Genomic DNA, 21,487 nt, shown 5'->3' on the forward strand with positions numbered 1-21,487 from the left:
CTGACCTCTCTTCAGCTGGCAGGTGGTTCAGTCTGGAGCTGCCAACTAGTGATCAGGTCTAGTTAGCAGCTCCAGACTGAACCATGGCCCTTGGAGACAGAACAATTCGACAGGGACCTGTGTGATAGATTCCTCATGAATTTTGCCCTCAGACTGAAGAACTAAACGTACAAATTTTGGAAGTGTGAAATAAAAACAGAAAATGTTGAACATTCTGATGCAGGTTAGGTGGCATCTGTAGGAAGGAAAACAGTTAACATTTAAGGTATCAGGATTGTCATTCTCTTTGAGATGCCTACAACCAGTCTTGCAGTAAGGTGCTGTTTACTATTTTTGGATAGATTATTAGGCATTAGAGTAATTATTAGGATGTGGGAGATAGAACTGAGTTAAAAGATCCACTGTGGGCATAGTAAATGGTGTAGCATGCTAAAGGCGTCAGATGAGACCATTAGACTATAGGATATAGGAGCAGAATTAGGATATTTGGTCCATTGAGTCTGGTCCGCTATTTCATCATGACTGATCCATTTTGATTCTCAACCCCAGTCTCCTGCTTTCTCCCCATATCCCTTCATGCCCTGACCAATCAAGAATATATCAACCTCTGCCTTAAATATACCCAACGACTTGGCCTCCACAGCCACCTGTGGTAATGAATTTTACAGATTCATCACTCTCTGGCTAAAGAAATTCCTCCTCATCTCTGTTCTAAAAGTTTGTTACAGCCTCTACTCTGAGGCTGTGTACTCTAATCTTAGACTCCCCCATCATAGGAAACAAATGGCCTGCTCCTTATGCAAGTACTCCTCTGCAATCCCATACTAATAGTTGTAGCCCCTTGTTGCAGTTTCTTCAGTCATAAGTTAGCTTAGCCAACTGTCAGGCAGGAGTCTGCTGGCGAAAAATCCAGCTGAGCCCATGATTGGTAGGTTTCTATGTTACACATGCATGAATGACAGAAGGAACTCAGGACAAAGTGGTGCTGGTGAAAGTCTGAGGTAAAGTAACTAGCTATAAGCTGTAAGATTGTAAGTCTTTGAATGTGAAAAGTAAAGCTTGATGAACAGCAATGAAGTTGTGTTTGGGTTACTAGGAAACAGAAAATGATTCATGTGAGGATTTTCATCAGATTTTTATGAGGTAGCATTATTTGAACGATAGAGTACTGTGCAGAAGTCTTAGGTATATATATAGCTTTTGCACAGTACTATGGTAATTTTATATATTGTATTGTACTGCTGCTGCTTCTGATATGGGTCTCTGTTGTGGACTGAGAGTGGAAAGTGGGCAGGGAGAGGGGACTGATGGTTGGGAAAAAGGGAAGGGAGAGGTGAGGGTGCAGGAAGCACCAGAGAGACATTCTGTAATGATCAATAAACCAGTTGTTTGGAATCAAGTGACCTTGCCAGGTGTCTCAGGGCTGGGTGTGTCTGTACCTGCTCCACACCCCCCCCCCGCCTCCCTGAAATTCCTTCTCCGCCACTTGTCCCACACCCCTCCTGCAGCACTCCATCCTCTCCATTCCCAACACTGTTTGCTCCCACCAGCTCCCACCCTCCGCTCCACATTGACAGAAGTGGAAAAGTCTTTTTCGAGTCTTAAGTTCCTTTATCTGTTTTAGATGTTTCATTGCACAAAGAGGGTATCAAAATAAAAATGACAAAATAAATTAAAGCAAAACAGTTCCCACCATTACAATCTCAGTTTAACTTCAGACCACACCCCTTGTTATGTATGCAGTATGAAAATAACTGAAACAAAATATACAAAACCAACACAGTAGTGGCAAATCTAAAATAAACAAAGTTAGAATCCCACCAACCCTGTACCTTATACACAACATCGAAAATATGAACAAATACATCTCATCTTATCTAAGTGAACCAGAGAAAGTGGCTCACCTGAGGACTGGGAGAAATTCAGAGTTCCGCAGAGGAGGACAAAGGGCTTAATTAGGAAGGGGAAAAAAGATTATGAGAGAAAACTGGCAGGGAACATAAAAACTGACTGTAAAAGCTTTTATAGGTATGTAAAAAGGAAAAGACTGGTAAAGACATATGTAGGTCCCCTACAGACAGAAACAGGTGAATTGATTATGGGGAGCAAGGACATGGCAGACCAATTGAATAATTACTTTGGTTCTGTCTTCACTAAGGAGGACATAAATAATCTTCCAGAAATAGTAGGGGACAGAGGGTCCAGTGAGATGGAGGAACTGAGCGAAATACTTGTTAGTAGGGAAGTGGTGTTAGGTAAATTGAAGGGATTGAAGGCAGATAAATCCCCAGGGCCAGATGGTCTGCATCCTAGAGTGCTTAAGGAAGTAGCCCAAGAAATAGTGGATGCATTAGTGATAATTTTTCAAAACTCATTAGATTCTGGACTAGTTCCTGAGGATTGGAGGGTGGCTAATGTAACCCCACTTTTTAAAAAAGGAGGGAGAGAGAAACCAGGGAATTATAGACCGGTTAGCCTAACATCAGTGGTGGGGAAACTGCTGGAGTCAGTTATCAAAGATGTGATAACAGCACATTTGGAAAGCGGTGAAATCATCGGACAAAGTCAGCATGGATTTGTGAAGGGAAAATCATGTCTGACGAATCTCATTGAATTTTTTGAGGATGTAACTAGTAGAGTGGATAGGGGAGAACCAGTGGATGTGGTATATTTGGATTTTCAAAAGGCTTTTGACAAGGTCCCACACAGGAGATTAGTGTGCAAACTTAAAGCACATGGTATTGGGGGTAAGGTATTGATGTGGATGGAGAATTGGTTAGCAGACAGGAAGCAAAGAGTGGGAATAAACGGGACCTTTTCAGAATGGCAGGCGGCGACTAGTAGGGTACCGCAAGGCTCAGTGCTGGGACCCCAGTTGTTTACAATATATATTAATGACTTGGATGAGGGAATTAAATGCAGCATCTCCAAGTTTGCGGATGACACGAAGCTGGGTGGCAGTGTTAACTGTGAGGAGGATGCTAAGAGGATGCAGAGTGACTTGGATAGGTTGGGTGAGTGGGCAAATTCATGGCAGATGCAATTTAATGTGAATAAATGTGAAGTTATCCACTTTGGTAGCAAAAATAGGAAAACAGATTATTATCTGAATGGTGGCCGATTAAGAAAAGGGGAGGTGCAACGAGACCTGGGTGTCATTATACACCAGTCATTGAAAGTGGGCATGCAGGTACAGCAGGCGGTGAAAAAGGCGAATGGTATGCTGGCATTTATAGCGAGAGGATTTGAGTACAGGAGCAGGGAGGTACTACTGCAGTTGTACAAGGCCTTGGTGAGACCACACCTGGAGTATTGTGTGCAGTTTTGGTCCCCTAATCTGAGGAAAGACATCCTTGCCATAGAGGGAGTACAAAGAAGGTTCACCAGATTGATTCCTGGGATGGCAGGACTTTCATATGAAGAAAGACTGGATGAACTGGGCTTGTACTCATTGGAATTTAGAAGATTGAGGGGGGATCTGATTGAAACGTATAAAATCCTAAAGGGATTGGACAGGCTAGATGCAGGAAGATTGTTCCCGATGTTGGGGAAGTCCAGAACGAAGGGTCACAGTTTGAGGATAAAGGGGAAGCCTTTTAGGACCGAGATTAGGAAAAACTTCTTCACTCAGAGAGTGGTGAATCTGTGGAATTCTCTGCCACAGGAAGCAGTTGAGGCCAGTACATTGGCTATATTTAAGAGGGAGTTAGATATGGCCCTTGTGGCTACGGGGATCAGGGGGTATGGAGGGAAGGCTGGAGCAGGGTTCTGAGTTGGATGATCAGCCATGATCATAATAAATGGTGGTGCAGGCTCGAAGGGCCGAATGGCCTACTCCTCCATCTATTTTCTATGTTTCTACGTTTCTATGTTTCTAAGATATACTGACATTTGGTGCACACGTGCTTAACTTCCAAACACATATAGGCTGGACCTTGAAATGAGTTCTCCCCACTCATTCTAGTAGGCCAATTAAGGAACTTGACAATCAGGCTATCCAGCGCTGATCAGTTTACTTTCCTCACCAAATCAGGGAAAAGCATTCGTACGTCGTCCTTTCTAGAACATGGCAACTCTTCAGTCTACTCCACCATGCAAAATTGACATCACCGTTTTCTGTTAAAGGCACAGGTCGCTGTTTGGGCATTACCAAGGTGAATACATAAGTACATTTTAACAATAAAAAATGATATTCAACAGTCACTTGGTTACATATATACAGTATATATGCGTGCGTGTGTGTGTGTGTGTGTGTGTGTGTGTGTGTGTGTGTGTATGTGCGCGTGCGTGCACTCTATGAGGTCTATAAGGTTTAGCTTAATTTTTTTCAGAATATTAATTATTTTCCTTTGACAGATGTGTATATTGTTTTAATGTAGCACATTTTTATGCACGAGGCTAGAAGTTAATCTCCAAGGTGCACGATGAAAAGATGGCACAGCCACTGCTTGCACCGCCAGGACCAGACAGCCTCGTACATTTCACCCGGGAATCTCTTGCAGCTATTGAGAGAAGCATTGCAGAGGAAAGAGCCAAGAGACCCAAGGAACAATACGGTGATGATGATGAAAATGGCCCAAAGCCAAATCGTGACTTGGAAGCCGGCAAATCACTACCATTTATTTATGGTGACATACCTCCAGGGATGGTTTCTGAGCCACTGGAAGACCTGGACCCATTTTATAGAACAAAAAAAGTGAGTGTTTCATTCGCTTCTCAAATTAGTGATATGCTTTGCAATCATTTTAGCACTGTTGCCAAAACTTTTGTGATTTTTACTTTTTTCTTGATGTGACACTTTCTGCTATATATGTCATATTTGAATATGGAGTTCAGTACTTTCCCTATGAAGTAGAACTGAATTCACTTTATTGTTTTGCTTCTCACTGCATGCTTGCAAAGTTTTTATCTTGTAAGGCAGGAGAGCTAAAGATAAGTCTTGTTTTCTGGCTATGGTACATTTGGTCTTTTGCTTAGAATGGCAGTAGGAGGCTTGGGTGTCTTACGAACTCCTTTAAGCTCTGTTAAGCTTGATTCTTCTATAAGGGCTGTTGTGTATTTGTATTTCTGTTGAGCATTCTTTTCTGTTTGTCACTCTCTAGTGCACCCACAATGATTCTCAAAGTACCTGAACTACTAACGTTTCATCTCTCAATTGGGATGCCAATTAGAAGAAATATAACATTACGGTGATGACTCATTACTACAGTTTCCCAGTAGTGACTCAAGTTAAAATTAGTGGTGTGCTCTTGAAGCTATCCCAGACTTATTTTGCTATTCCACTTTTTGCCATTCTTAATGAAATTTTATTTTTGATGTTCTATATTTTGCATTGTAAAGCATTCTGCGATCACATCCTTTTATAGAGGGGCTGGAAAAGAAGCAAACTGAATGTAAAACCCACCATAGGTTATTTCTCTCTTGTTGAACAGGAATCATATACAATCTATGAGAGCATCAATGATTCAATGTTCAAGTTTAATGGGAATTGGAAGCTGAATCTAAAATTACTTTGAGGGATTGTACATTGGTTGGATGATAAGGCAAGAAGATGGCAGATGTGTTGGGGGGAAATGTGAAAACATGTATTTTAATAGGAAGAATGGTAAAGCAGAATATGGGGTTAAAGGAGGGGGATTAGTATTGTTGGATTTCAAAGAGATTGGAAGTCCTTGTATCTGAATCACTGAAGTTGATATTCAGATAGAGCAGAGGTTCCTAACCTTTTTTTTATGCCATGGACTAATACCATTATGTAAGGTCTCTGTAGGCCTCAGGTTGGGAAACCCTGAGATCGAGAAAGCAGTTAGGAAGACAATAAGTATGTTAGTCCTAATTGTAAAGGACAGGAGAGTAACTATTTAGGTAATATAACTGCAATTACATGCGGTTTTGTTGAGACCACATCTCCTTAATCTCCTTATTTAAGGGAAGGCATACTTGCCTTACAAAGATGCAGTCAATGTTGACCAGGCAGATTGCCAGAAACAACATGGTATCATATCACAAGAGCTTGACTGCACTAGATCTCTATTTTCTGGAATATAGAAAGGGGGGTGGCCTCATCAAAAAAAAAATAGAATGCTTGGAGGGATTGCCCTAGCTTTAGCTCGATTGCCCTAGCTTTAGCTCAAATTAAGAACCAGTGTGTATATTCTCAGGACAAGGGAACGGCCATTTAGGAATGGGTAGTTTCTTCACACTGTGGATTATAGGTTCTACAGATAAATAACTGTTGGACATTAAGGAAGTCTGAAATTTGGGTTTAGGAATCGAAGATAGAGTAAAACCAAAAGTTTAGCTCTGGCTTTCCATTGAGAAGCTGTTTGGTCAACTTCTGCTTCTATTTCTTATGTTCCGAGGTCACTGGTCCTGATTATCTGAAACCTACACACTCAGCAGGTACATCTCAGATAATCAGGACTAATCTATCAAGGAATTTTGAATCTTAACTTAATAATGTTCACATTTGTATTTGGAAGGTATTTGTATATTGTTGTAGAGAGAAAATAGTAATCATGAACAGAGAGAAAATATGGTACAAGAATCAGATTATACCATTCAACGCACACAAAATGCTGGAGGAACTCAGCAGGCCAGGCAGCATCTATGGAAAAGAGTAAACACTCGACGTTTTGGGCCAAAACACTTTAGCAGTATTGGGTATATACTGAATGTATCTGTAACAAATTATTTCCAGGATAAGTATTATGGTTAAGTTTTGCTTTAAAATGAATTACAGTACTGTGCGAAAGTCTTAGGCATATACAGTATGTATAGCTAGGGATGCCCAAGACTTTTGCATAGTACTCTATATTGGTTAAAATATGAGGGTGGTTGGGAAACAGAAATAAGAGTACTTATCTTTGTATTAGCTCAGTAGTATTAAGTATTATCTGGTTGGTAGGTCAGCTGGCTTCTATAAATTATTCCCAATGTAAGTACAAATTTAAAATAAAATGACAAAGGCATCCTAGTTACATATGTGTGCCTAAGACTTTTGCACAGTACTGTATTTGTCAGGTTTTTTCATTTTAAATTCTTAAATACCTTTGTATTTTGGTAAACAAGAATGATTGCAGATTGTATTCAGTATTTATTCACACAAGAAACATAAATCTTGTAAAATGTGCTTTTTACATCCAATTCCACCTTACAATTATAATTATGTCATTTTTTTCCTTACAGACTTTTATAGTATTGAACAGAGGGAAGGCAATCTTCCGATTTAGTGCCACACCTGCCTTGTACATTTTAAGTCCTTTCAATCCTATAAGGAAACTAGCTATTAAGATTTTGGTACATTCATATCCTTTACATGGTGTACTTTTGAAAACTAAAAGGCTTGAATGTGTTTAAGAACTGCAGATTACTCTTTTCTACGTGGAGGTAACGATATTGATAAAATTCATACTCAGTCTACATAAACAATGTATTGGGGCAATAATTCTTTAATTCCATATAGGATTAAATTGCATATATTGTTGGATACCTTGGTGAAAGCATCTAGAAATGATGCTTCTAAGGCTTACCTAGTGATTGTCCAGTACAGTATAGCTGGTAGAATTATCCCAGTCCAGAGGAAGCTGGTCATTGTGGACTGCTACATCTGATGGGATTGCCACAACAGGTGTAAGAGCGAGGGAAGGTCCCTAGATAATCAAAGGGTCCACAGGTGACTTTAGTCTTTCTGTAGGCTGGTGTGTAAATCTTGGAAGATGAAGAAAACTGTGAAACATAGTAAGTAATAAACAAAAGGGTATCTTCAGATGCTGGAAATCCAAAGCAACACACACAAAATGCTGGAGGAACTCAGCAGGTTTGGCAGCATCTGTGGAAATTTCATCATAGCTGGAAAGGAAGGGGGAAGACACTAAAATAAAAGTGGGATGGGGGAAGGAGGATAGCTGGAAGTGATAGGTGAATCCAGGTGGGTAGGAAAGTTAAAGGGCTGGAGAGGAAGAAATCTGATAGAAGAGGAGAGTGGACCATAGGAGGAAGGGAGGAGGAGACCCGGGGGAAGTGATAGGCAGGTGGGAAGAGGTAAGAGGCTGGAGTGGGGAATAGAACAAGAGGGTAAGGGGGAGGGACTTTTTTTTTTACCAGGAGAATTCTGATGGAGAAAACCCCGTCAGGTTGTAGACTACCCAGACGGGTAATACGGCATTGCTCCCCCAGCCAGAGGGTGGTGTCATCATGGCGGAAGAGGAGGCCATGGATTGACATGTTGGACCAGGAATGGGAGCTACAATTAAAATGTTTGGCCACTGGGAAGTTCCACTTTTGGCTGATGGAGCAGGGGTGCTGGACAGGGTGGCTTTCCCCCCAATTGACGACAGGTCTCACCAAGGTAGAGGAGGCCACATTGAGAACACCGGACACAATGGACGACCCCAGCAGATTTGCAGGTGAAGTATTGCCTCACCTGGAAGGTCAGTTTGGGACACTGAATGGAGGTGAGGGAGGAGGTGAATGGGCAAGTGTAGCACTTTGGTTACTTGCAGGGATAAGCATTGTAGCTTGTTGGATGGAAGTGAGTGGAGTGAATCAACAAGAATATGATACAAAATATTAAGTTGAGATATAGATTAGGTTGCTGGTTTATTGATGCACCTTCCCATGATGCACCAGCACCTTCTTCCAGGCTCCCTCAGATGGTACAGTTATGATGCGTATAAAACATGTACAGTAGCATGTGATTACAATGAGTACCTCAGAATGTGAGTGTACACTACATTTTATATCATAAAATGAACAGCATTAGTCATTTTAGTAGAAGACAATTCTCATAGCTCACGAGGAACATTGTATCATTACTATGAACCTGAATCCCATCTCTTTCAGGATGTTAAGGAAGAAGATATAACCTTTATTCTGAAGTGGTAACAGGTTTTACCTCCTAAATTTTCAATCATTCCTAGTTTAAAGGTCAAACTGTTTTACTGTTCAGGGCTGAGATGTCATACCTGCCTATGATTGTCAAGAAATAGATGGTTATTCTTTTAAGCCTTTTGGGATCAGATTTAATCTTACCTTTCCTCTCATGTCAGTCCATTCCTCTCTTAGCATGAGTTACTGGGAATGCATTTCGAAGTTTTTGTTTAAATTTAGGATTGGGATCTGAACTCAATGCCAATCAATGAGCCCTGTCACTTTGAATAACTAACTCTTACAGAGAGCAGTCCACTTTGATAGTATAATTAAACTCATGCCTAGTATGTCTGGGAAGTTCTCTTTCACCAAATTGGAAAGAAAGGATATTGCTCCGATTAGGATCTACATTTGAAAATTACATTTACAATAATGACTATAATGGTTGTATTTTTAATTCCTCTAAAATAAACAAAAAGATCTTTTATTGTTATTATGTCTGAAATTCAAAATGCTTTAATGATCATATTTTTGTGAGATTTGTTTTTCTTGACTGAATCTTACATTGTTCAGCATGCTCATCATGTGCACTATTATGACCAATTGTGTGTTTATGACGATGCATAATCCTCCAGACTGGACGAAGAATGTAGAGTAAGTGTACAGTATTTTGTGTATTACTGAATTTGCAACATTGAATTCTTAAGCATCTTTTCAACAAATAAATGTTCATATTTTGGCTCATGAATAACTTAAATATTACATTTATTTTTTAATCAATTTAAATAGACTACTTCCCGTCATGAGCATTTGATAATCCATTCTGCTGAAATTGAGCAAATGCCTTTTAGATGTCCCCTTGAGAAATGTCCTTAAACATTCCCTAACTCATCTTATCCCTGACCTACTCAGAAAAAGCAAGATTGTTTACTCTGATCAGATTACTTCTAATCTCCTTAAAAAGCTTGCCTTTTGATCAATTTAATATTAGTTGAATTGAGTTGTTCTCCAATACTGGCAATTTATTGTAAACGTTTCGTCACCATGCAAGGAGACACCGCCAGTATGCTGTTGACTGTGGTGTCCTCTGAATAAAAAATATATAAAGGCCAAGCATTTGGAGGACACACCACATTCAACAGTGCACTGATGATGTCTCCTCATATGGTGATGAAATGTTTGCAAGTAAGTTGCCTAGATTGGAGAACAATTCAACCCAAACATCTACGACCCAAGCTACACATTTTCCGAACTATTTCCAAATTCAGTGTTGTCACTTGGAATACTTCCGTCTCCTTTACCAACGAAGCATTGAACTCATCTATTTTGAAGATATTTCTTCAGTTACTGATTATTAATTCTAACAGAGCATTTTTTTCCTCAGTTTTAATTTGGATCTGGTAGCTAAGCGATTGAATTCCAATGTTTTTATAAATAATGAAAATACATTTATTCTGTGACGATCATGTGGAGTAGAAATTTAACCCAGAACTTTGACTCATGCTATGCATAGCATGAATCATATGTTGGACACATAGGATGGATATTAAGTGATGCCATCTGCCAGGTAACACTCTGATCCAGCTGGATCAACTCTTGTGCTGCCAGAATTTGAGCTGTTGCTTGGACTTGTCAAGTGCACTGATATAATATCTTACTCCACCTCCTTCCTCAAAAGGAAAATAATATAAAAATTGGAAAGGCTGGATGAAGGCCATATCACACCTTCAATCTTTTCTGCCATCCGATAAGATCATGGCTGATTTGGCCTTTGACTCCAACATTATTTGCATTCCTTATCCCATAATCCTGTTGACTTTATAGTCCAGTTAGATACTTGAACAAAGTGTAGAGTTAAAGATTTGACATTCATTTCCTTCTGACTTAGAGAAATCCAAATATTTACTGCATAATCTTCTGAGAGAAGATAATCCTCCTCAGCTTGCTGCTAATTAACTGATCACTTATTGAGAGATTGCTCCTTAGTTCCATTAGGGAAATGTCTTCATAATATACTGGTGAATCCATTAGCATCTGAAATGAAACATAATTTATTTTTCTGGTCTCTATATAGAATATAATGAAGTGATATTTTAGGTTGTGCTCTTTGTGAGGAAGAATAGAAATATGTATACTGATAAAGAATATTAACTGGGTGTCCTTACATAAGAAACACTTACCTCAAATGACAACTGCATTTCCTCGGGAATTAATCAATTCAACTTTTGTAACACCATCTCTGAGGCAAAGGAATCTTTCCTATAATAAAATGACTGTGGAATGGCCTTATCAAAACTCTATCGTGTTGTAGCAAGGCTTCCATATTCTTGTACTCCATTCAACTTTGCAAGTTAACAAAATTTGCAAGGATGTTGCCAGGTTTGGAGGACTTGAGTTATAAGGAAAAATTGAATGGGTTAGGACTTTATTCCTTGGAACGTAAAAGTTCGAGAGGAGATTTGATAGCGGTATACAAAATTATGCAAGGTATAGATAGGTAGGGCAAATGCAAGCAGGCCTTTTCCACTGAGGTTAGGTGGGACTACAGCCAGAGGTTGGTTAAGGGTGAAAGGTGAAAAGTGAAATGTTTAAGGGGAACATGGCAGGAAACATCTTTGCTCAGGGTTGTGAGAGTGTGGCATGAGCAAGTCAATGAGCATGTGCAAGTGGTGCATGCAAGCTTGATTTCAATGTTTAAGAGAAGTTTGAATAGGTACATGGATGGGACTGATATGAAGGGCTATGGTTCAGGTGCAGGTGGATGGGAGTAGACAGGGTAAATGGTTTGGCATGGACCAGATGGGCCAAAGAGCCTGTTTCTGTGTTGTACTTTTCTGTGACTCTGTAAATTAGTAACTCATTTATAGTTCTAAATATTTCCTACACTAACTTTTTCTTTCTTCTGTGAGTACATCCAGATCTGTCTGGCCATCAATACTTAATATTCCGTACAATTTAAACATTTCTATCCTTCCTTACAAGGTAATATATTATCACATTTCCCCTTCCATGTGCCATCTTTGGCATCTCATATAGTTGCAGACTTCCAGTCATTTCTTGAAACCTACCTAACTTAGTCACAAATCCAGAAAAAAACTGGAAAGAAAAACTGCTAATGTGTCCACGAGTAGGACTGAGATAAAAAAACAAATATAGCAGTCGCTTTGGCCAGTGCAGGTGCTCCTAGCAACACCTTTGATCTGGAGAAAGTGACTGGAGTTGAAGGGGAAGTTGAATGGTTGGACTTGTTCAGCCAGGGAAATGAGTGCGTTGGTGGAGGGTAACTGGTTAGGCTTCTGTTTGAGAAGGAGCAGAGGGTGCTCCAGCCCAGTAAGGTGCAGAGGGATTCCTCATCCTGGTGAAGTAGGGAATTGGAAATTGTCACAGTGGCAGCGAGTATCCAAAGTGCCAGATGTATATGGAAAGAGACTAGACCAAGGAGAAAGAAGGGTGTCAAGGCAGGAAGGAATTTGATTGGTGAGGTAAATGTAGGCTGAATTATGATGAGTGGGATAGAAGCAGGCTGAAATATGATTGGTGGGGTAAAAGCAGGCTGAATTATGATTGGTAGGGCAAAAGCAGGCTGAAATATGATTGGTGGAGTGAAAACAGGCTGAATTATGATTGTTGAGGGTAAGCAGACTGAAATATGATTGGTGTGGTAAAAGCAGACTGAAACAATGCATCTGCAGGTTTCTTCAGCAAGTTTGGCCTTTGGTTATAGAAAGGTCTGCCTCTAAGACGATGGACCAACCACTATCAAGGGCATCCTTACCTTGTAAGACAAAGGGGAATTTTGGTAAGTTATGTAATTCCCAAAGCTGAATTGTTGTGAAATTGTGTGCTTTGGGCTGTGTGATTCAGGAGAAATGAATGTTATAATGCTAGTTGCATTTAATGTATAGGCAGGAGCGAAGTGCTCAAGCAATGAGAGGGGTAAGAGATTTGTCCAAAGAATGGCTGCCATTGTGGGATAGGTGGCTGTATTGTAGGTTGAGGGGTGATAGGTGGACCCGTGAAGCTGGATCTTTTAGACGGCTGTGCAGAAAAGCTACAGCTCTAGACACGAAAGGATAGGCTCTTGTAAGGCCATGGAGTTGCTTCCCACACTGCTTCGATTCCAAGGTGTGTAGCCAGTCATTGTGGGAACCTTCCGTAGACGCTTTCCATCAGAATTGTTGTGTCCTCACACCTTGGTGTAAAACTGCTCCACCTCCTGTCACCGGGATATGTAGATTAGAGCCGACACACTTCCTCCCCTATATTGTAGCCCCCATGTTTTCAGAGTGCTCTAGCCTAATCAAAGCGTGACCTTTGAGAGCCTATGACCCAAATCAGTTCACACAGGAATGGGTCAGCATGAGCGTGGCATTAACTCGCCAGTGACAGTGACATCAAGTCAAAGGCAATGATTTGGATTCAAAGCGTTTTCATACTCTGACCCAGTATTAATTTCTAACTTGTATTTTTATGAGTAAGCTCAAATTACCATGCTATAAAGTTTCAGGATGAGAAATGATTCACTTTCTAGGCATTTCACCAATAGGGCGTCACAGTAAAATAGTGATTAGCACAACGCTTTCCAGTACCAGCGACCTGGGTTCAATTCCCGCCACTGCCTGAAAGGAGTTTTTAACGTTCTCTCATGACCATGTGGGTTACCTTGGGTGCTCCAGCTCCCTCCCACAGTTCAAAGATGTACCAGTCGGTTGGTTAATTGGTCATTGTAAATTGTCCTGTGGTTAGGTTAGGATTAAATTGTGGAGTTGCGAAGCGGCGTGGTTCGAAGGGCAGATTTCGTGCCGTATCTTAATAAATAAATATAATATTCCAGATCTATTTCAAGAGCTCCTACATACTTGGTAAACAATTGTTTTTTTATTTATTTCCCATGGCAGGAATTTGTGTCTAACATGTACTCTATGTCCTTCTCAAATGTAACTTGGGCTCAAATCCCAGAAATCAACTACAAATTTAAAAAGTTTAATATAATTGCAGAATTCCATAATATTTGATGTATTAGAAGTGGAAGACATTTTTATAGTAGAAATCGTCATTAAGATCAGTCTTTCTAATGGAAATTTATTAAAGTTTCCCTTTTTAGTGATGTTTACCAGAAAATTGCTGAACAGATTTTTTATTGTTATTCTAATAGGTATACCTTCACTGGTATTTACACGTTTGAATCACTTATAAAAATTCTAGCAAGGGGCTTCTGTGTAGATCACTTCACATTTCTCCGCGATCCCTGGAACTGGCTGGATTTCAGTGTCATTGTTATGGCGTAAGTAAAAGTCAAATATGCTCAGTGTTATTTTACTCTGGGACCATGTTCTCACAGGCATAACTGTAGGATAATGCATTCAAAAGGCAGTGTTGTGCACTGTATTGATTTATTCCTGATAAACAGCAGTGTCTTTTCCATGACAGAGGCTGCTTGGTCATGAAGAATTGAGATCAATTGTCTGAGAAATCCAAAGCAACACACACACACACAAAATGCTGGAGGAACTCGGCAGGTCAGGCAGCATCTATAGAAATGAATAAACAGTCGATGTTTCAGGCCGAGACTCTTCTTCAGAAGTGACGTGGAAGGGGGAAGACGCCAGAATAAAATGGTGGGGGGGGGTAAAGAAGAATAGCTGAAAGGTGATAGGTGAAGCCAAGCAGGTGGGAAAGGTCAAGGGCTAGAGAAGAAGGAATCTGATAGGAGAGGAGAGTGGACCGTAGGAGAGAGGGAAGGAGGACGGAATCCAGGGGAAGGTGATGGGAAGGTGATAGGAAGGTGAGAAGAAGTAAAGGGCCAGAGTGGGGAATAGAAGAAGAGGGAAGGGATTTTTTTTTACATTTCTGATTCCTCATCATTGCTTGATGACTTAGTGGGTAAATGTAAAACATTGAGCCAAACAAGAAAGTCCCAGCTTCGATTCCTGGTAAATGCTAATTAAACTATTTTCATTTGGGCTAGTGGTGAAATGCTGAGATTAAGTCTGATGCATTTTGGTTTGGAAGGGAAACAAAACAAAAATCTTCTAATTGTATGCTTTATCAGGTTACTTATCAGGCATGCAGAGCCTGTATGCCTGGCATTAATCATTGTCTGGGTTTGCACATGAAGAGTCATAACACATTTGGAGTGTCCTTGGGTGGCAGAGTGGATATTCGTCTCTACCAAAGGAGGCATAAGGGTCTCTTTCCCTCTGCTAGCCTGCAGGTCACCTTTGGGCAAGGTATAGCACCTCCCACCACCCCCAATCAGGGTTCTGTAAAACCTTGGGAGCAGGTGGTGCATATCACAAGTCCTGATTATGTGAGCACTGACGCCAGGCAAATAATTTCTAATAATGGCTGGGGTCACCCATCTTGTAAAGACACTGCCCAGAAGAAGGCAATGGCAAACCCTTCTGTAGAAAGATTTGCCAAGAACAATCACGTTCAATGAAAGACCACGATCACCCATGACACGGCACATAATGAACGAAGGAACGAACGAACCAGAGGACTGTCCGCATTCACTGGACTGCTTCCTACACGAGTAGTTAATGCCTTTACAGTGGCAAAATAAACACTGAAATAAAAATTATTATGAGTACTGCCACCAGGCTGATTGACATTCAACTGTATATAATGTGCTAACACCATAGTGCAATGGAGAAAAGGCATGAAAGAAAAATATTTTAAAATAATCCTCTGTTTAAAGTGAGCATATTTGAGAAATGATACTGAAATGTTTCTAAAGCCAAAATTAACTGTGATTTAATTCTACAGGTATGTAACAGAATTTGTAAACTTAGGCAACGTTTCAGCTCTGCGAACTTTCAGAGTATTGAGAGCTTTGAAAACTATTTCAGTAATACCAGGTAAGAAGTGAATGGTGCTCAGTGCTGGCTGGCCTGCAGTTGTATTCTTGTATGCTGTTATTGTGTTTGTCTGTTCCGTCGCCTTTTACAGAGTTTGCGGACCTGGGCAATGTGTCAGTGTTGAGAACATTTTGAGTTCTCTGAACTTTGAAAACAATTTCAGGTGAGAGCTGGGTTAAACACTGAGGCTGATCTTTCTTTATTGCAATTAAAAATAAGGTACAATGGCAGCAATCAGTAAAATATTTTGAAATTCAGAATACTTGGCTTTTCAGTGTTAATTTTGCTTGTGGCTCAACCTTGATGTTTAACAACTTTTTGCATGAGATATTGCCGCAGCCAACTTGAGCAGTTTGCTTCCTATAATGTCCATTCCCCTTCCAATCAATAAATTACTTAGTACATTCTTGGAAGCCTCTCTATTGAAATTATGCAATTTTCAACTGCACAGATGCTGCTGCTTTTCATTGTTGTTGCAAAATATCCAATCACGTGTTCTGTAATTGCCTGCTTTCTGCAAATTCTCACAAATTTAAGTTATTTCTTGCTTGAGATTGGCAAATAGAATACAGGAGGAACTGGATTAAAATCAGAAAACATTGGAAATACTCAGCAGGTCAGTTGAGGACCTGAAATGCTAAGTCAGTTTCTCTCTCCAGGTGCTGTCTTAATTACTTACTGCCCATTACACTGCTGGTGTTTAGGGCAGCAATGAAGGTCCTCCATCTCTGCCTGTCCACACTGATAAAGGATTCTTCATTGCTGTTTCCTTAAGAATTTTTTTGACCACTCAGTGTTGTTAGCCCCGAGCTGAACCCCCAATCCTGGAGGATCAGTGGACCACTCTTAGCCAGGCCTCCATCCTTTGACCTATTTGGCATGGGTAACCCTCCCAAGAGCCAAAGCAGAAAGCCCTGACTCCAGCCAACATAGCTCTCCGGGCCAATGAGGCACTCAAGATTCCAAACTACAACAAGGTTGTGGTCCTCTTGAAGGAGATGCTGTCTGACCTGTGGTGTATTTTCAACATTTTCTGTCTCTATTTCAGGTTTACATCCTTTCCAATTTTTGCTGTTTTTTTAATTATGGGAAGAACTGATATTTCCTTGTTTTAACTAAAAAGCGTGTGAATGTTAACTGAAGGACTGATGGGTTTTATTTTGCAGGTCTCAAGACCATTGTGGGTGCCCTGATCCAGTCAGTGAAGAAGCTGTCCGATGTAATGATTCTGACTGTTTTTTGTTTGAGCGTATTTGCACTAATAGGGCTACAGCTGTTCATGGGAAACTTAAAACATAAATGTGTTCAATGGCCGCCTGAGTTCAACTTTAGTACAACTAACAGCTCATTTGTTCTGAATGACACCATGGCCAATGAGACAACGAATACATTTAACTTTGAGAAATACATCCTAGACACGAGTAAGCACTTGATGTTCACATTAGTTAATTTATTTGGACCGGATTAAGTTAAGCATCACCTCTGTATTTGTTGTAAAAACTTTATTTTAATATTTATCGATGTGGAAGAATAAACAATAGAAATGATAAGAGTTTGCAGCCAGAAAGTATATCTGTGATGGTCTATTCAGTTTCAGTGTGCTCTAAAAATTTAACGAAGTCTGTAACCTCACCACTCCACCAATCACCCTATCCTATGATGCAACTGCCCAAGTTAGAACCATTAAATTCCATTTCCTGAAATAAGGAACAAAAATTAGTCAGTATAAAAGTGTACTCAGTAGGCAACTGGACTTTGTGGAGAGAGAGGGAAAGAAAATAAATATGGTAGTGTTCTTGAAAGCTTTCAGAATCAAAATCAGAATCAGGTTTAATATCACCAGTTGTGAAATTTGTTGTCTTTGTGGCAGCAGTGCAGTTCAATACATAATAACAGAGAAAAAATGTGAATTACAGTAAATGTGTGTATATATTTAAAATTGTTAAATAGGTAGTGCAAAAAAGTCATGAGGTAGTGTTCATGGGTTCAATGTCCATTCAGAAATCTGCTGGCAGAAGGGAAGAAGCTGTTCCTGAATCATTGAGTGTGTGCCTTCAGGCTCCTGTAACTCATTCCTGATGGTAGCAATGAGAACACGGCATGATCTGGGTAATGGGGGTCCTTAATGATGGATGCTGCCTTTTTGAGGCATCGCTCCTTGAAGATGTCCTGGATACTATGGAGGCTAGTCCTCCTGATGGAGCTGACTAAGTGTACAACTCTCTGCAGCTTACTTCATCCTGTACAATAACCCCCATCTCCCCCCCATACCAGACAGTGATGCAGCCAATTAGAATGCTCTGAAGTGATGAAATTTCACTGCCCTGAACTGTTAATTTTCTTTCCATCACCCTGCTGAGTACTACCAGTATTTTCTGCTTTTCAGCCAGATATAAAGCATCAGAAGTATTTTGTGTCTTTAAAATGCATTTGCCCAAATTAATCTACATACTCAACACCTTCCCAATATAGAGGAGAGAAAATTTGTAAAGAACACTATTTAACAAATTATCTCCTGTTTGGAACAAGTATCTGATAATTAAAACATCTGGTGCACTAACATTTCATATATTTTAAGAGATGTTATGAGCATAGTTTATTCAAGATCTTTAGAGTTCCTCATCAGAAATTCTACCAATGTTACCCACATCTGAACCTAACTCCCGGTGATGAATAATGGTGCGCCACATGATCCAGCCAGTGGTCCAAGAAATCATTTTCTGTATATATTGTTTGCTTTTGCACTATTTTTGATCTATTCAACACACACACACACAAACCTTATTTATTTATTTATGCATTTCTATATTATCATGACATATGCCTGTGATAATAACCCTGATTCTGATAAAGATGGTATCCAGAAGTTTGGCTATTCACGAGTTGCAGCTTCACCAAATCAGTTTAAGTTGGCTTTGAATTTTTTTGAGAGCAACCTATAGAGAAAGACAACTTGCTTTCATGCGAAGATTTTGTCTCATTATTGTTACTTAGTCACTCACTTTGCATAATTTCCCCCACGACTTTTGTAAGGATATTGATCCTGTACTGGAATTCAGTGCAACAGGTGTCAGCTCTCCAGAATATTGCAAGGCTTGGGCATTCCTACCTGCATTCAATATCTATATCTGTGATTGCAGTAGAGATTTCTAATAGTTTATGAAACCAGGGTCATCTGCCTATGATTAGCTTGTTAATTATAAATTGAGAATTCAATTTGGAATGTTCTTAGTCTATATATTTCAGCGGCACATCTGATAAACGTAATGTATTATTAGGTGAAATATGCTTCAAAGATTCAGGATTCAAAGTACATTTAGTATCAAAGTATGTATGCAGTATACAACCCTGAAATTTGTCTTACCCACAGACAACTAGGAAATGAAAAAAACTGTTCAAAGAAACTTTTTTATATATCACGCAATTTCCCTTAAAAGTAATTTCATTATTACAGTGCCCTTAATATTTCATTAATTTGCAATTTTTTCAATATTTAAAAAATAATTTTAATAATTTAATACATGTTTGAAGGGTAGGCAGACTTCAGAGCTTGATGTTTCTATCATTCATTCTCTGAGGTTCTTTTTTTACGGATATCTGTGAAGAGTACGAATTTCAGGTTGTATATTGTATTCACTAATTTGGGTATCTCATTTGTAATATCATCAATGTTTCATTTGTGTTGCTTTTGTCTGCTTTCTTTAACATCAAAGTTTTAAGATATATTTCATTGCCAATACCATAGAAAACTAATGAAAATGCCAAACAGTCAGTTTTCATTCTCTATTACTTAAACACAGCAGAGAATTGCAAGATTATTTTTAAACCCTTGACAAAAACTATATTTATCTACATGTATAGGCAAGTGTGTTTCCAGAAAAAAAGCAAATAATATTTTGTTATCATTTAATTAACAGAAAATTACTATTTCTTGGAAGGATCCAAAGATGCACTGCTCTGTGGTAATGGTTCAGATGCTGGGTGAGTTATCACATTTAATTTTGCTTTGGTTTTAGAACAGATGAATAGTTACGCTTAAAGAAATGAATAAATAATAGATTTGTTAAATAAATGCCATGTAGAATAGTGGGATTGGGATATATAAGATTGTAATAAAATTGGGCAAATTAATTAAAATCACAAAAGAGAGCTTGCAACTATCAACTTAATTATTGATGATATGTTAACTAGCAGAGCTGTGTCTGAGTATATTTGCATTTATGTCATTTCAAAGGTTCAAAGGTACAACTTAATGTCAGAGAAATGTATACAATATACATCCTGAAATGCTTTTTCTTTGCAACCATCCACGAAAAAAAAGGAGTGCCCCAAGAATGAATGACAGTTAAACGTTAGAACCCCAAAGATCCCCCCCAGCTCCCCTCCCTCCCGCGCGTAAGCAGCAGCGAGCAACAATCCCCTTCTCCCCACTGGCAAAAATAAAGTGCACCTGCTACCAGCGCTCAAGTGTGAGCAAAGCAATAGTAAAGACACAGACTTGCAGTTACACCAAAGACTACATTGTTCACCCAATAACTTGGAACTTACACAGTTCTGTGCAGAAGTCTTAGCCAAGACTTTCGCACATTACTCTATTTGTCAATGTGGATAGGAGAGTGAATTTGTAAATCTGGCAGGAGCAAGGGAGGTTGGGAGGCGAGGGTGGAGCACCTTGGGAGGGGTGTGGGATAGGTGACAGAGGAGGAGGTAGTGCAAATGCAGACACACCCAGCCTGGAGACACAGGGCAAGGTCATTTAATTCCAAACAATTGGTTTATTGATCATTACAGAATGTCCCTCCTGTGCTTCCTGCCCCCGCCCCTCTCCCTTCCTCTTGCCCCAACCATGATTCCCCTCTTCCTGCCCCTTCTCACTCTCAGTCCATAATAGAGACCCATATCAGAATCAGGATTATCATCACCAATGAAATTTGATTTTTTTGTGTGGCAACAGCACAGTGTAATACATAAATTCACTACAATTCTGTGCAAAAGTATTAGACACTCTAGCTATTTATACAGTTCCTATAAAAAGTATTGACACCCCCCCCCCCAGAAGTTTTCAAGTTTTATTGTTTTACAATATTGAATCACAGTGGATTTAATTTGGCTTTATTTGACATTTATTAACAGAATAAGACTCCTTTGTGTCTAAGTGAAAACAGATCTCTACAAAGTGATCGAAGTTAATTACAAATATAAAACACAAAATAATTGATTGCATAAGTATTCACCCCCTGCAAGTCAATATTTAGTAGATGCACCTTTGGCAGCAATACAGCCTTGTGTCTGTGTGCATAGGTCTCCAACAGCTTTGCACGTCTGGACACTGCAATTTTCCCCATTCTTCTTTACAAAACTGCTCAAGCTCTGTCAGATTGCATGGAGATGATGAGTGAAGAGCCCCTTTCAAGTCTAGCCACAAATTCTCAATTAGATTGAGGTCTGGACTCTGACCTGGACATCCAGGACATTAACTTTGTTGTTTTTAAGCCATTCCTGTGTAGCTTTTGCTTTATGCTTGGGGTCATTATCTTGCTGGAAAACAAATCTTCCAAGTCGCAGTTCTTTTGCAGATTGCATCAGGTTTTCCTCCGGGATTTCCCTGTATTTTGCTGCATTCATTTTACCCTCTACCTTCACGAGCCTTCCAGGGTTTGCTGCAGTGAATCATCCCCACAGCAGTATGCAGCCACATCAGGGTAGGGTTGGTGTGTGGTGTTTGGCTTACACCAAACATAGCATGTAGTCTGATA

At 39.7% G+C, this 21,487-nt stretch overlaps 1 protein-coding gene across 9 annotated transcripts in view; it reads left to right on the forward strand.

Annotated features, from left to right (window-relative positions):
* The first annotated feature begins 4,432 nt into the window (after nt 1–4,432).
* Nucleotides 4,433–21,487, forward strand: part of scn1laa (sodium channel, voltage-gated, type I-like, alpha) — a 157,128-nt gene continuing 140,073 nt past the window's right edge. For all 9 annotated transcript variants that reach the window (XM_072259670.1, XM_072259669.1, XM_072259672.1 and 6 more), the window contains exons 1-7: nt 4,433–4,696; nt 7,189–7,307; nt 9,436–9,525; nt 14,027–14,155; nt 15,640–15,731; nt 16,898–17,152; nt 19,649–19,712. In XM_072259670.1, the coding sequence (XP_072115771.1) occupies nt 4,433–4,696; nt 7,189–7,307; nt 9,436–9,525; nt 14,027–14,155; nt 15,640–15,731; nt 16,898–17,152; nt 19,649–19,712 (1,013 nt within the window). The remainder of the gene's footprint in view (nt 4,697–7,188; nt 7,308–9,435; nt 9,526–14,026; nt 14,156–15,639; nt 15,732–16,897; nt 17,153–19,648; nt 19,713–21,487) is intronic.

The sequence above is a fragment of the Mobula birostris genome, chromosome 6 (genome assembly GCF_030028105.1).
Source record: "Mobula birostris isolate sMobBir1 chromosome 6, sMobBir1.hap1, whole genome shotgun sequence".
In the NCBI taxonomy this organism is placed as follows: Eukaryota; Metazoa; Chordata; class Chondrichthyes; order Myliobatiformes; family Myliobatidae; genus Mobula; species Mobula birostris.